Raw genomic sequence first — 14,809 nt, 5'->3', positions numbered from 1 at the left:
CCCTTGGGCACGTACAACTTGCAGTATTTAAGTGGTAATCAGTGAGAGGGGGCGGTGAAGACTGGGCAAGAACGCAGCCTCTCAGCCTCCCTTAACACAGCCTTGAGCCCAGCTAACCCGAGGCTTTGACCTGGATCAAACCATGAACCTTGTCCTGCTCTGCGCTCAACTTGGAAAGACCTGGCGTGGACGCGGTGGCCCTCCTGTGCTCTAAGGTCGGCCTTTCTATTTCAAGCCAGAATGGAGTCTGTACTGGGCCAGTGCTGAGACAGCCATAAGAGGCCTACAGCATGAAAATAGGTCCTTCAGCCCGACTTGCCCAGACCCACCCAGTTTTCACAATTTGAACTAGTCCCATTTGCCTGCATTTGGTCCACATCCCTGCAAACCTACCCCATCCGTGTACCTGTCCAAATGTTTCTTATTGTGCTCTGCGCTGCTTTTGGCAGCTCGTTCCGGACACTCTGTGTCAAAATATTACCCCTCTGGACCCTTTTTGTATCTCTCCCCTCTCACCTTAAACCCATGCCCTCTAGGTTCAGACTCCCCAACCATGGGGCAAAGCTGGCTATCGACCCCCATGTGTCTCGTGATTTTATAGACCTCTAACAAGCTCAGAGGTTGGGGGGGTATGTGGGGAGAAGCCCAGTGCGTCCAACCTCTCCTTGTAACTCAAACCTTCCAGCTCAGGTAGCGTCCTGGGTAAATCTATTCTGCACTGCTTCTTGTTTATTTGTATCTTTTCTGTACCCCCCGCGATCCTAGCAGGAATGCTGTCAGGCAGAGATAATGGGAACTGCAGTTGCTGGAGAATCCAAGATAATAAAATGAGAGGCTGGATGAACACAGCAGGCCAAGCAGCATCTTAGGAGCACAAAAGCTGACGTTTCGGGCCTAGACCCTTCATCAGAAAAGGAGGATGGGGAGAGGAACTGGAATAAATAGGGGGAGAGAGGGGGAGGTGGACCGAAGATGGAGAGAAAAGAAGATAGGTGGAGGGGAGAGTATAGGTGGGGAGGTAGGAGGGGATAGGTCAGTCCAGGAAGACGGACAGGTTAGAAACTGCTCGATGTCCAAACGTAGTACCTGGTTTCCTTCAGGACGTGGTCGAGCAGTTTCAAGGCTGAAGAGATTACAAGAGAGTTGCAGTGGGATAGAGATTCCCTGAGGTTGGTCTGGAGGGAGGAGGATAACTTCTTCAGCTTAGGCATCCCTGGAAGAGGCTTCGCAGTGAGGTTAAAATTGTATCAGTGATAATGGGAACTGCAGATGCTGGAGAATCCAAGATCGTAAAGAAAATCTTTTCTCTCCATCTTTGATCTGCCTCCCCCCTCTCCCCATCCCCCTCTCTGATGAAGGGTCTAGGCCCGAAACGTCAGCTTTTGTGCTCCTGAGATGCTGCTTGGCCTGCTGTGTTTATCCAGCCTCACATTTTATTATGCTGTCAGGCAGTGCGTGTCCTCGGCTGTCGTCTTGTGTGGCCAGCTGACGGTGGTTCAGAAACAGCCACAACAATGGCGCTTTTCGTTCGGGGGTGTCTCTGTGTCTCGTCACGCCCACAAAATCCCACTGCTGCTTTCTGATATTATCTTGACTGGATCGCCTCATTGTAGCGTAGACAGGATGACGAATTGCACTGATAGCAGATCAACAACCCTGTGTCAAGAGGACTAGAGACTGGAGCTCGTCTGCTTGACTCCTGACTGCTTGTGCAGTGCTTATATTTCCAATTCATGTCCGTATCACCTCCCCTCCAGTCGGGGTCTGTAATTGGCTTGAGGTGATCCTGATTGTAGCAATTCTGTTTTTCTTTGGACACTACTGCAATTTTATTCTCGAGTATGTTTTCGTAGAAGCTTATAAAATTCTAACGGGTCTTGTCAGGGTAAAGGAAGTTCCCGATGACCATGTGGGAGTCCAGAACTAGGATTCCTGATCGAAGGATATGAGATAGGACTGACATGAGGAGAAATGTCCTCCCAGAGAGTTGGGGGAGCCTGTGGAATTCTGTCCCACAGAAAGTGGTTAGGGCCGAAACATGGGAGGTTTTTAAGAAGTAGTTAGTTAGACTGCTTTTGAAGAAGGCACTTCAAAGGAGCAGGGAGAGGTGGCATAAGGGATTGGCGGTAACTTAGGAGACAGAGAGGTGACGTTTTTGGATGAAGATGTAGGACTGGGTGAGCCTGCGCTGATCTGCAGCGTACGAGAGAGCGTCAGCAGCTCACTGGGAGACTCTTGTGGTGGAAGGAAACTCTCGGCGAGGGTCCTGATCCCAGGCTAGTTGGAGCAACCCGGTCAGACGCCGACAGCTGCCTTTCGGAGGGTGGGGTCTGAGGAAAGTGTTTCATTGCTCAGGAAGTTAGCGAGGTCTCTTCTGGTGTACAGAAGGACATTCTTAAACTGGAGAGGCTTCAGAAGAGGTTAACCAGGATGGTGCTGGGAATGGAGGGTTTGAGTTACGAGCAGCTGGAGCTTTTTTCATGGGAATGTAGGAGGTTGGGGGTGACCTTTATAGAGGCTTATAAAATTGAGGAATGCAGTTAAGGTGAATAGGAGGGCTTTTCCCTAAAACGGGGAATATCAACACTAAGGGCTTCTTTTTTTTTTTGTAAAATCTGAAGCAATTTTGTTTTTGGTTTGTGAGTGAAATGAACTCCCAGAGGAAGTGGTGGATGCGGCCACAGTTGTAATGTCCAAAAGACATTTGGATAAGGACATGAACAGGAAGAGTTTGGACAGATATGGGCCAAGCGCTGGCAGTTTGGGATTATGGACAGGTTGTACCCCAAGGGGCTTGTTTCTGTGCTGTATGACTCGACTCTATTCACAAAAGCATTGGGCATTGGCAGGCCGTAGTGTGTTCAGGGATATCATGGCTTCTGAGTAGAGTGTGTAGAGAAATTTATCGCCATCCCTTCTGTTCTGACTTTTGTTTTTAATTTGTCTCTCCGTCCTTTCCCCCTCCTCCTCCTGTCTTTTCTGTTCCATTCCCCCCCACCTCGACTCTTTCTCTCCCTCCACCCATTGGTCAGCATGGTTCTATGATGGATAATTTGCTGGAGTTCTTCAAGTATGTACTAGGTGAAGTGAATAATGGGGATCCTGTAGATGTCTATCTGGACCAGCAGAAGGCATTTGACAAGGTGGTCATTGCACAAGGTAAGATCAGATGGGGTGAGAGGTAATTTATTGGTTTGGTTGGAGGATTGGGAAAGCAGAGGGTCTGGGTAAATAGGTCTTTTTCTGGTTGGCGAGGCGGACTGAGTGGGATTCCGCAGGGTTCAGTCCGGGGCCCCAAATATTTACAATCGATGTTAATAGACTCCGATGCAGAGATAGAAGATACAATTATCAACCCTGCATGTGGCGCGAAAATAGGTGGAAGTTGCAAAGAAGAATGAGGGAAATTTAAGAATGGAGATGGATATGTTACGTGAATGGGCCAAAATTGGGCAGACGGAGTTTAGTGTGGTTAAGTGTGAGATTGGTTAGAAGAACAGAAAGACAACTTAATATCGAAACGCTGAGAAATTTCAGTCCAGTGTCCTTGTGCATGAACCTCAGAAAACTAGTCTGCAGCTTCAGCAGGTACTTAGGAAGGCAAGTTGAATTTTGGTGTTTTTTGCTAAAGTATCATAGGTGGATAGTATTGCTGGCGCTGGATAAAACATTAGTCAAACCGCACCGTGAATATGGCATACAGTTTTGGTCCCCTTAGTTGAGGAGGGATGTAGTTGGATTGGAGACAGTTCAGAGGAGGTGGATACCAGAAATGAGAGGGGGTTGCCTTACGATAGAGATGAGGAGTTGAGGCCCATACTCTGTATGGAGTTCAGCGGAATGAGACCACCACCCCCGAGTTGAGGCACATAAAATGCAAAAGAGGATTGGGAGACGCTGTGTTCCCCAAGTGGGGAAACCGAGAGCGGGAGGTCATTGTTTGAGAAATAGTAACATGGAGTTGAGGCCTAGGTGAGTTGGGCCGTGATCATATTGAACAGTGGAGCAGGCTTGAGGGCTGAATGGCCTACTCCTGGTTTTCATGTTCTCTCTCATGCTCTCTGTCTTTTCCTTCCCTTTCATTCTTTATCTTCTTCTCTTCCCCGCCTCTGCCACCCTCACTCTCACTCTTTCTCCATTTCTGTGTCCCCCTCTTGGTCCTTTAACCCTCTCACTCCCCCACTGCTGCCCCATAGCCCCTGTCTATGTCCATCCATTGCAGGACAACATTCCTCTGGATTAACTGAGTCTCTGTCTCTGTCGACCCCCCCACCCACCCAACAGCCATGCCAGTCGACATTGCCACCCACCTGTGCCTGGGCCACTCACCACCGTCGCTGGGCAGCGTCCCGTCTCTGTGCGCGGAGGGTCTGCGAGGAGTCCGGGTGAGGTGCCTGGGTCCAAGGCCACTGCGGCCGTGCCTGAATGGGAGGACGAGCGGCCGGGCCCCGGACGCCGCCGGCAGCAGCAAGGAGGAGAAAAAGAAGAAGGTGGTGTTTGCCGATGCCAGGGGGTTCTCGCTGACCGCCGTGCGCCTCTTCTCCGAGCTGGAGGACGAGCTGTCAGAGCTTCAGTTTGAGCTGTCTGATCTGGCGGCGCCTCGGCCAACCGAAGTGGAGAGCCTGGGCCTAGGCTCGGGCCCGTGTCTGGGCTTCAGGCCAGACTTCGCCCAGCCCTCAGCCGACTTCGCCGCCTTCCGTCAGCGCCTGCAGCGGGACTCCGTGTGCCTGGAGAGCAGCATGGTCCAGGGGGGCCACATCTTGGGCACGGTGCGGGTCAGGAACCTGGCCTACGAGAAGCGGGTGGCGGTGCGGGTCACCTTTGATGCTTGGCGGACCTTCCGCGATGTGACGTGCAGCTACATGCAGCCTGAGGAGACAGCGGTGATAGGAGGAGGAGGAGAGGATGCCTTCTCGTTCAAGGTGGAGCTGCCCAAGCAAACCAAGCCCCTGGCCTCGGTCGAGCTGTGTGTTTCCTTCCAGTGTGGCGCTCTCACCTTCTGGGACAACAACCAAGGGCGCAATTACAGGTTCAGCTCAACGGGCCGCGTTGACGGGGGCGACACCGCTGCCCAGGAGGACTGTCCGTCCCCGTACTACACTCGGGGCAAGACTCAAGAAGGGGACCTCGAACAGTTTGGCAGCCCCCGCTCGGTCAATGCCATCTTCTCCCAGTGGCAGAGTTGGGGCCGGCTGGATGCTGACTGTTACTGGTAACGGGCCCTGCCCTGGCTCTGATCATTCATTCGTTCATTCGTTCGTTCATTCGTTCTGAGTTGGGCCACTCACCAGATCCTTCGGGTTGGGGAGCACTTCCCTTGGGCATCTAACCAGGGGCTTTCATCGGTGTTGGAATGGACTTCACAGTGCCAGTTGGAAAGCCGCGTAGAAGGATGGGTGCTTCCCAGCTCCTCTCGCTGTTGTATCGCCACTGAGGGTGAGAAGCTCAACCTGTCACGCACCTCCTTTATTTCCCCCACCTGCTGTCCTTGTCTGCCCTGCCACGTGGTGAGGAGGGGTCACTGTTTACACGAAGGGGCGGATAAGGAGTGCTCCCCGCGAATTCCAGTGCGTCGGTGTTGCAGGACGAGCCGAAATTTCACGTCCCTTTCAGAAACGGCGACCGTCGGCATCCGCCTAGTCTCGTGCGCGGGTCGCTTTTTTCTTGAGAGGATCGCGACGAATTCTGAGACCGCGTCGTCTTGCTGGTGGCGAATGAGTGGAGCCTGCGGATATTTTATTTCATGGACCTCTATTTTGTACTCTGAGACGGTAGGGTCCTTCGGCAGGCCCACCCTGATTTTGCTTTTGCTTCCTGCGTTTGCAGCCCCCACCCCTGCAAGTTTGGACTGGGCCTGGTTTCCCCTGTGCCGATACCATTGAGTGCGAGAGTGGAAAAGCCCCAAAGGTTAGCCCCTTCCCTACCCCCAAAGCATGTTTTCACACTCCTTCCCCAGTAATGACTTTTGTTTTTGAATACTAAATTATAACAGACTGATTTGAGTCTCGAACCGTCTACAGCTTTTAAAGCGTCACTATTTTAAGACACTTGCCCCTTCAGGTGTTGGAGGGAGGCAAGTGCTTGATGACAGGGCATCACCCCTGGGACTATTCTTGGCTGATGTTTGTCCAGAATCCAGGAACTGAGGGAGAGAAGGGGGCACTGGAGCTGGTCCCTGACTGTTACTCATCATTTTTTTTTGTTTGGGTTTTCAGCACTGTAACTTACTGGCTTTTGATTACACTCTGACAGTCTCATTAGTCTCCTTGTAACACTGGGGGCCATCGACATTTTCTTTTTAATCCCTACTTTTGATTCCCTGACGCCTTAGACCGTGAATGTGTTTGAGGTTTTCCCTCAAAAGTCCAAAGAAGTCTATGCAGGTGAATGTAAAAATTAAGTCACGATTTTTAGATAGAGATCTGCAGTTAGCAAAGCGATGGAAGAGTTTGTTCTGGCCGTTCAAGCTTTGGGCGGTATTGCACTCGTACGGGCCCCTTGTTGAAACTTGATTGGCAGTCTTCAGGAAGCTATTAATTTGTCCGAAAGCTGACCCTGGACTCGAATTGATTTCCAAGCGACTACTTCATATTGAAGATTCTGTCAAGGGGAGAGGAGAGCGTTCACAGAAGGTGGCTGCCTAGGTCTCGGCTGCCTGGCCCCTTGTTCCCTGTCCTAGGAGTTAGTACCTGTCCCTCGACTGCAGCCGTCACCGTGTGCCACCAAGTCCCGGCAGTAGACCAGATTGAAGCCATCGCAGCCGGGACGTGATCCCGGCAGTAGCCACCGGGAGGCAGTGCTGTCACTTGTTCAGTCTCTGCACTGGTGTGCAGCTTTGCCTGGGGATGAATGTGAGGACCAATAATACAAGCCCTGTCAGTGCAGGGTCTGACTTCGCTCAGTTGGGACTCTGTTCTCTCAAACGCATTCGTGTTGTCTGATTTCCTTTGTTTTTTGTGGCTAAATAAATTGGCGCCCAAATCGCCTGAAGTTAGCTTGTTTGACAATTGACTTCCGAGCTGCAGACACAGTCCAGTTGAGAGGTGTGCTCAGCTGAGCAGTGATATCCTAAGCCTTTTTGCACACTGGTAGTAAGCTCCGTCCCCGGCTACGGGAGCCCAGGCTTCGACGTTGAGGGGACTGGTCAAAGACAGGAACCTTCCTTGTCTTGGCTTCCTGTTGAAGCTGTTGATTTTAGACCAGAAGTGTGTTGACACAGATTTTACGAGAAAGGGGGTTTCTCTGTGGGAGCTCAGTGTCCTGCCTTCACAGTCAGCAGGCTGTGAGGGAGATTTGAATGGGCCTCTTCATCAAACCGTATTACTGCTAGTGTATTCTGAAGCATCTGTTAATGTTTGATGTAAATGTGCTATTTTGTATATGTTTTAAAAAAAACAATAAAGTTGATGTGAAGTCAGATTGACATTTTGTTTCCTGGGCTTTCATTTCCTAGAGTCAGTCAGTTTCGCAGCACAGAAACAGACCCTTTGGTTTAAACAATCCACGCCGAGCATCGTCCCACCTCCCTGCGCTTCGCCCATATCCTTCCAACCGTTACTCCATCATGCACTTCTCTGAATGTCTTTTAAACGTTGCAATTATACCTGCATCCGCCATTTCTTCTACCCATTCATTCCACACACAAGCCATTGTTTATTAAATAATTGTCCCTCGTGTTTTTTTTGTTGAAAATCTTTCTCCCCTCCCAGTCTTAATCTCCCACCCTAAGGAAGCCGTTAACCCTATCTCTACCCCTCCTGATTTTATAAAACCTCCATAAGGCTACTCCTCAACCTCCTACATTCTGGTGAAAAAGGTTCTAAACTATTCAGCCTTCCTTTTATAACTCAAACCTTCCATTCCTGGTATCGTCCTCTTCTCCAGCTTAATAATATCCTTCCCCATAATTAGGAAACCAGAACTGGACACTATTCTTTAAGAGGCCTCGCCAATCTCTTCTACACCCTCCAGAGATAGTAGGAACTGCAGATGCTGGAGAATCTGAGACAGCAAGGTGTAGAGCTGGCTGAACACATCAGGCTAAACAGCACCGGAGGAGCAGGGAGGCCGACGTTCCGGGCCTAGACCCTTCTTCAGAAAGAAGGGTCTCGGCCCAAAACGTCGGCCTCCCTGCTCCTCTGATGAGCTTGGCCTGATGTGTTCAGCCAGCTCTACACCTTGTTGTCACTCTCCTGCAGTCTCAACAGGTTAAACCAACTCCTGTGCTCAATGGATGTAGCAATGAAGGCAAGTGTGCTAAATCCCTAACTAACCAGCCACTCTAATATGTGATGCAAGCTACAAGGAATTGTGTGAACAGATGTTTGCAGGGCCCTGGATTGAAGAGTGATGCATCATCTTTTCTTCTGTTAAGAGTATATTGTTTTGGGGTTTTTTTTGGTGAAAACAAGCAAGAGTTGATTGGACTGATCAAACGGAATTTGTGAAAGCAGAAAATGGACTGATTATTAAAGGACTCAGTTGCTGAGCTCGGTGCTGTGCCTGCCGGTAGCCCAGTAAGGAGGAAAGATTCCAAGAATGGGATAACCAAACCATGCCTGTCCAGGGAAATTAGAACAATTAGGTTGAAAGAAAAAGCGATGGTTCTGAAACCTGGGATAAATTCAGAATCCAGCAAAAGAGGACTGAAAAATAATTTAAACAACCACTGAGGAACAGAGAAACGGACAGGAAGAGCTTCTTTGAGATGAACAGGAAGACAGAGGTCAAAATGAATATAAAACCCTTCAAAGATGAATCTGGGGAGATAGTTTTGGGGAATACGGGATGGCAGAGGAATTAAGCGGATACTTTGCATCATGGTAGGAGATGTTTCAAACGTTCCTGTTTAATACGACAGGATACGGGTGGCTCAGTGGTTAGCACTGCTGCAGCACAGCTCGAGGGACCCAGGTTTGATTCCAGGCTTCAGCAACTGTCTGTGTGGATTTGGCACGTTCTCTCCATGTCTGCTTGGGTTTCCTCCCACAGTCCAAAGATTTGCGGGTTAGGTGGATTGGCCAGGCTAAATTGCCCGTAGGGATGCGTAGACGAGGTGGGTTATCGAGGTTTGGTGTGGACTTGTTGGACCTGTTTCCACGCTATAGGGATGATATGATTCAGAGAGAAAAAAGACAGATAGGTCCTCTGGCCCTGAAGGCCTTAACAAAAATAAAAGTAGCTGCTGAGAAAGTGGATGGATTGGTTTTCATTTTCTAAAAAAATCATAGATTCTGGAGAAGGGCCGGAGGATTGGAAAACAGTGTCCCCCAGGTAACGAGATGCCAGTTAGCCTAACATTTGATGTTGGAATCAATTAATAAGCAAATGATAGCAGAACACTTGGAAAATCATAATCTAAACGTGGAGAGTAAGCAGGGCCTTGTGACAGGAAAACTGTATATGACTAACTTAGGAGAGATCTTCTCGGAAGTCTCACACACATAGTGGATAGAGGGAAGCCAGTAGATGGGTTGTATTTGGACTTCCAGAAGACGTTCCACAAGGTACCTCACAAAAGGTTAAATCATAAGAACTCGCAGTGTTGGAGGTAGTATTTCAGCATCGATAGTGAGTGAGGAAAAGGAATTGTTTTTCCGATTGGCAGCCTGTTCCCAGTGGAGTTTTACAGGGATCAGTACTGGGACCACAAGTGTTTACAATGCATTTGAACAACTTGGAAGAAAGAGATAAATGTACTGAAGCCAGATTTGCAGATGACACAAAACTTAAGTGGAAAGGCAGGTGGCGAGAGGGGGAGAAACGGTTCATAGAGAGATTTTGATCGGTTAATGGACAAAAAGTTGGCAAATGGGTTGTGATGTGGGGAGAAAGTGAAGGTTTCGGTTAGGAAGGGAGAGCAAAACAACAGGATGGAATGTAAATGGAGGAAAAAATACAGAACACGACATTGGCAGGGCTGTCCATGAAAACTAGCACGGGACACAGCAGGTAACCAGGAAGGCCAATGGAATGCTGGCCCTTATTTCAAATGAGAATGAGAGTGCTACACAAGTGGACAAGGTACTGATGAGACCACATCTGGAGCACTGTGAGCAGCTTTGGTCCTTTCACCCCTGGTATGGAGAGCTTGTTTCATGAACAAAGGCTAAACAGGCTGGGACTCATTGGAGTTCAGAAGGATGAGATGTGATCTCAATGATACACGTAGGATTCTTACGGGGTTTCACAGGGTAAATACTGAGAGGCTATTTGTCCTTCTCGGAGAGCCTGGCACAATCCAACATAGTCTCAGAATAAAAGGGTACCAATTTAAGATAGAGATGCATAATATCTTCCCAGAATATTGTGTGTGTGTGTGGAACTCCTCGTCATAGAGAACTGTGGGGGCAGAGTCCGTGTGTACATTTAAGGCCGAGATAGATAAATTATTGATCAATAGGGAATCAGAGGTTACAGGGGAAAATGTCAGAAAGTGGATATGGACGATGTCAGATCAGCCATAATCCCACTGAATGGCGGAGCAGGATTTGAGGGGCTGAATGGTCTACTGGTCCTATTTCTTACTGTCTAAGCCAGAATGATTCAAAACAGCATCCATGAGGCCGGGCTGAGTGGGAAATGTCGAAGTTCCCAGGTACGACAGGAGCAAGAAGGCCTTGATCTGCTGGACTAGCATTGCCGCAGGCGTGAAAATAAAAACCCTGAACATCTTGAGGTGCGGATTGCTGAAGATGTGATCCGCGAGGATGGAGAAATGAAAAGACAGGGTATTTACTGGAACCCCTTTTCTCCCCACCCCCCAACCCCAAATTCTCCCAATCCCCTTGTGAATGACTCCTGGTTATCTGTTTTTCTACAGATAAAACACCACAAACCCTCCAATAGATTCCAACTTCCAGATAATTGTTATTCTACAGATAAACCCCCTTGAATCCCTCAAATAGATTCCAGCCTGTAACTCACTCCCAGGTATCTGTTATTTTATGTAAACCACCCTGAACCTCTCGATTAGACTTCAGTCTCCAACTCATGCCTGTGTATGTTATTCTATAGACAAACCCCTTTGAAACCCTCGACTAGATTCCAGCCTGTAACTCATTCCTGGGTATCTGTTATTCTATATATAAACCCCAATGGACCCCTTGATAAGATTCCAGTCTGCAACTCACTCCTGTTATTCCTTATATAAATTACCCTAAACCTCTCAATTATATTTCAGAGCGTAACTCATTCCTAGTATCTGTACTGTGCAAAGTAGATGAGGCCAGCATCAGATGAAGCCAGAGATGACAGGGCTGGAGGAGGTAACTGAGATAAGGAGAGGCAAGGCCATGAGGTGCATTTAATTGAAAATGTTCGAACTCAGTTATTGGTGCCTAAGGATTAGTGTAGCTCAGTGAGAAAGGGGGCGGTGGGGCTGTGTGCTGGGTCAGGGGCACGGACAGGAATCTTGGGCCTATGAGCTACTCCTGGCCTGGGACTCATGTTTGGGCCCCCCTCAGAATTTGGGCCCCAGTGATCAGCAGGTTAACTGTGTCAGATTTTGGGTGAGGGACACGAGGATGAGTTGGAGTCCGTGGAGGGAGGAAGGGGCCGATTGGACCAGCTGGTCAGAAGGGAACAGCAAAAGCACTAAGCAGTCGATGTGATGGAGGCTAGCGTGCAGACTGGCCATGGTGGAAGTGGAAGCAAATGAGCAGATGGTTCAGGAGCTCGGTGCAGTCGAAGCAGACATGAAGTCAGACCATAGCTCAACTGATCCACAAACTAGAAGGGACAGAGCACAATGGGAAGTCACTTGGCTCCACTCCCTTCCTCTTCCTCCGATCTGTGAAATCTCTCTTTTTTTTGTACTTATCCTTTTGAATAAGTCCTGGGCTGAATTTTGCAACTGGACGTGGCGAGATTCAAACTTGTGACCTCTGAGGAGCTAGTCCAGTGTTGGTGCCTGTTGAGATAACCATCGGTGAGCAGATCCCCCAGCTCTGACTAGCGCTTTTCAAAGTGCCCAAGAGATTACTCCAATTTAGAACTTCCACAGCTATTTCCCTCTCACAGCCCAAAGATACGCAGGCTTGGTGGATTGACCATGCTAAATTAACCCATAATGTTTAGGAATGCATAGATTAGGTGGGTTCGAAGGAGACACGTCTGGCTGGGATGCTCTGAAGAACAGTGTGGACTTGTTGGGCTGAAGGGCCTGCTTCCACACTGCAGGGATTCTATGAATTACAAATAGATAATGAAGTGAGTGGGTGAAATTCTGGCTGGGAGAGGACCATCTGGGAAAACATGATGCTGTTTACTTTGGCCGGGAGAGTCAAAAGAAAAACACAGCATCATTTCAACAGAGAACGACTGTGGAATTCCGAGGCACAGAGAGATGTGGGTGTTCTGGTGCAAGTCACAAGTCATTAAGACTGCATCATCAAAAAGTTGAACGGGATGCTATGTGAGGTTACAAGAGGAACGTCTATGAAAAAATGAGGACATTATGTTTCAGTTACACAGAGCGTTTGCAAGACCATAGTTCGAATCCTGTGTCCAGTTTTGGTCTCCTTCTTTCAGAAAGGATGTAAATACATGAGAAGAAGGTCCTGAGATTGATAGCATGATGTAGCAGGTTGGAGAATGAGGAAAGGTTGGACAGACTTGGTTTGCTTCCACTGCAATTTAGACAATGGTGATTTGATAGAAAATTTTAAGGTTTTCAACTTGATGAGATGCTTGCAGAAAGCATATCTCCTTCTCATGGCTGGGAACAGGACTTGAGGACCATGTTTTAAAAATTAGAAGTCGCACTTTCGGAACGAACTGCTTCAGAAGGCAGTGCAGGCAGGGTCACTGAATATTTTTAGGTTGGAGGTTCTTATTCATATAATCACGGAATCCCTACAGCGTGGAAACAGGCCATTCAGCTCATTGAGTCAATGCCAACCCTCTGAAGCGCATCCCACCCCCAACCTCTATAATCCTGCATTTCCTACAGCTCACCCACCTAGCCTATGCATCCCTGGACATTTAGCATGGCCGATACACCCAACCTTTGCATGGCAAGGAGATGCTTAGGGGTTGGTGGAAGTGTGGAGCTCAGAACACAAACAGATCAACCATGATCTTCTTGGATAGCAGGATGGTCTTGAAGGGCTGTTAAGGAGCCAGCTCCTTTTCTCTGGGTGTGTGTGGCCCAATTGACAAGTTTAAATCTCGACTTTTGTTTCTATTCAGTTGTGGGATGTGGACATCGCTGGCTGACCAGCACTTCTTGCTCATCCCTAGTTGCCGTTGAGAAGGTGGGGGTGAGCTGCCTTCTCGAACCGCTGCAGTCCACATGCTGTGGTTTGACCCACCATGCCCTTCGGGAGGGAATTCCAGGATTTTGACCCAGCGACAGTGAAGGAATGGTGATATATTTCCAAGTCAGGATGGTGAGTGGCTTGGAGGGAAAATTGCAGGGGGTGGTGTTCCCATATGTCTCCCACCCTTGTTCTTCTAGATGAAAGAGATCGTGAGTTTGGAAGGTGCTGTCTGAGGATCTTTAGTGAGTTTCTGCAGTGCATCTTGTAGATAGTACACACTGCTGCTACTGAGTGTCGGTGGAGGGAGTGAACGCTCGTTGATGTGGTGCCAATCAAGTGGCTGCTTTGTCCCGGATGGTGTCAAGTTTCTTGAGAGTTGTTGGGGCTGCACTCATCCAGGCAAGTGGGGAGTATTCCAACACACTCCTGACTTGTACCTTGTGGACAGGCTTTGAGGAGTCAGGAGGTGAGTTGCTCGCCGCAGTATTCCCAGCTTCTGGCCTGGTCTTGTAGCCACTTTGTTAATGTGGTTGGCCCAGTTGAGTTTCTGGTCAATGATAAACCGCAGGATGGGGGATTCAGTGATGGTAACACCATTGAATGTCAATGGGAGTGGTTAGAATATCTCTCATTGGTGATGGTCATAGCCTGGCATTTGTGTGGCGCAAATGTCATTTGCCACTTGTCAGCCCAAACCTGAATATTGTCCAGATCTTGTTGCATGTGAATGTGGACTGCTTCAGTATCTGAGCAGTCACAAATGGTGCTGAACATTGTGTAATGATCAGCAACTGTCCCCGCTTCTGATCTTATGATGGAGGGAAAGTCATTGATGAAGCAACTGAAGATGGTTTGGCCTAGGACACTACCCTGAGGAACTCCTGCAGAGATGTGATGGAGCTGAGATGATTGATCTCCCACAACCATGAACACCGTCCTATGTGTCAGGAATGACTCCAGCTACCGGAGCCTTTACCCCCTGATATCCATTGATTCCACTTTTGCTAGGGCTCCATGATGCTACACTCAGTCAAATGCAGCCTTGATATCATGGCCTGTCTCACCTCACTCTGCAATTCAACTCTTTTGTCCATCTTTGAACTGAGGCTGTAATGGGATCAGGAACTGAGTGGATCTGGCAGAACCCAAACTGGGTGTCTCTGAGCAGGTTATTTCTGAGCAGGTACTGCTTGACAGCACTATTGATGACACCTTTCATCACTTTACTGATGATCGAGAGGACACTGATGGGGCGGGAATTGGCCGGGTTGGATTTGTCCTGCTTTTTGTGTACAGGGCATACCTGGACAATTTCCACATTGTCCAGTAGATAATCAGTGTTGTAACTGTACTGGAAAAACTTGACTTGGGGAGCAGCAAGTTCTGGAGCACAAGTCTTCAGTACTATTGCTGAATGTGGTCAGGACCCATAGCCTTTGCAGTATCCAGTGTCTCCAACCGTTTCTTGATATCACATGGAATGAATTGAAATGGCTGAAGACTGATACCTGTAATACTGGGGACCACTGGAGGAGGTCGAGATGGAT

General features: G+C 48.7%; 1 protein-coding gene across 3 annotated transcripts in view; it reads left to right on the top strand.

Annotated features, from left to right (window-relative positions):
• Window positions 1-7,423, top strand: part of LOC125448022 (protein phosphatase 1 regulatory subunit 3C-B-like) — a 16,023-nt gene extending 8,600 nt beyond the window's left edge. For 2 of the 3 annotated variants that reach the window (XM_059641069.1, XM_048522945.2), the window contains exons 2-3: window positions 3,033-3,159; window positions 4,285-7,423. In XM_059641069.1, the coding sequence (XP_059497052.1) occupies window positions 3,042-3,159; window positions 4,285-5,216 (1,050 nt within the window). In that variant the 5' untranslated portion in view covers window positions 3,033-3,041 and the 3' untranslated portion in view covers window positions 5,217-7,423. The remainder of the gene's footprint in view (window positions 1-3,032; window positions 3,160-4,284) is intronic. The other variant, XM_059641070.1, reaches the window with a different exon arrangement.
• The last annotated feature ends 7,386 nt before the right edge of the window (window positions 7,424-14,809 follow it).

The sequence above is a fragment of the Stegostoma tigrinum genome, chromosome 40 (genome assembly GCF_030684315.1).
Source record: "Stegostoma tigrinum isolate sSteTig4 chromosome 40, sSteTig4.hap1, whole genome shotgun sequence".
NCBI lineage: Eukaryota > Metazoa > Chordata > Chondrichthyes > Orectolobiformes > Stegostomatidae > Stegostoma > Stegostoma tigrinum.
The sequence above is the reverse complement of the archived record's forward strand: the minus strand, read 5'-3'. Positions and strand labels throughout refer to the sequence as shown.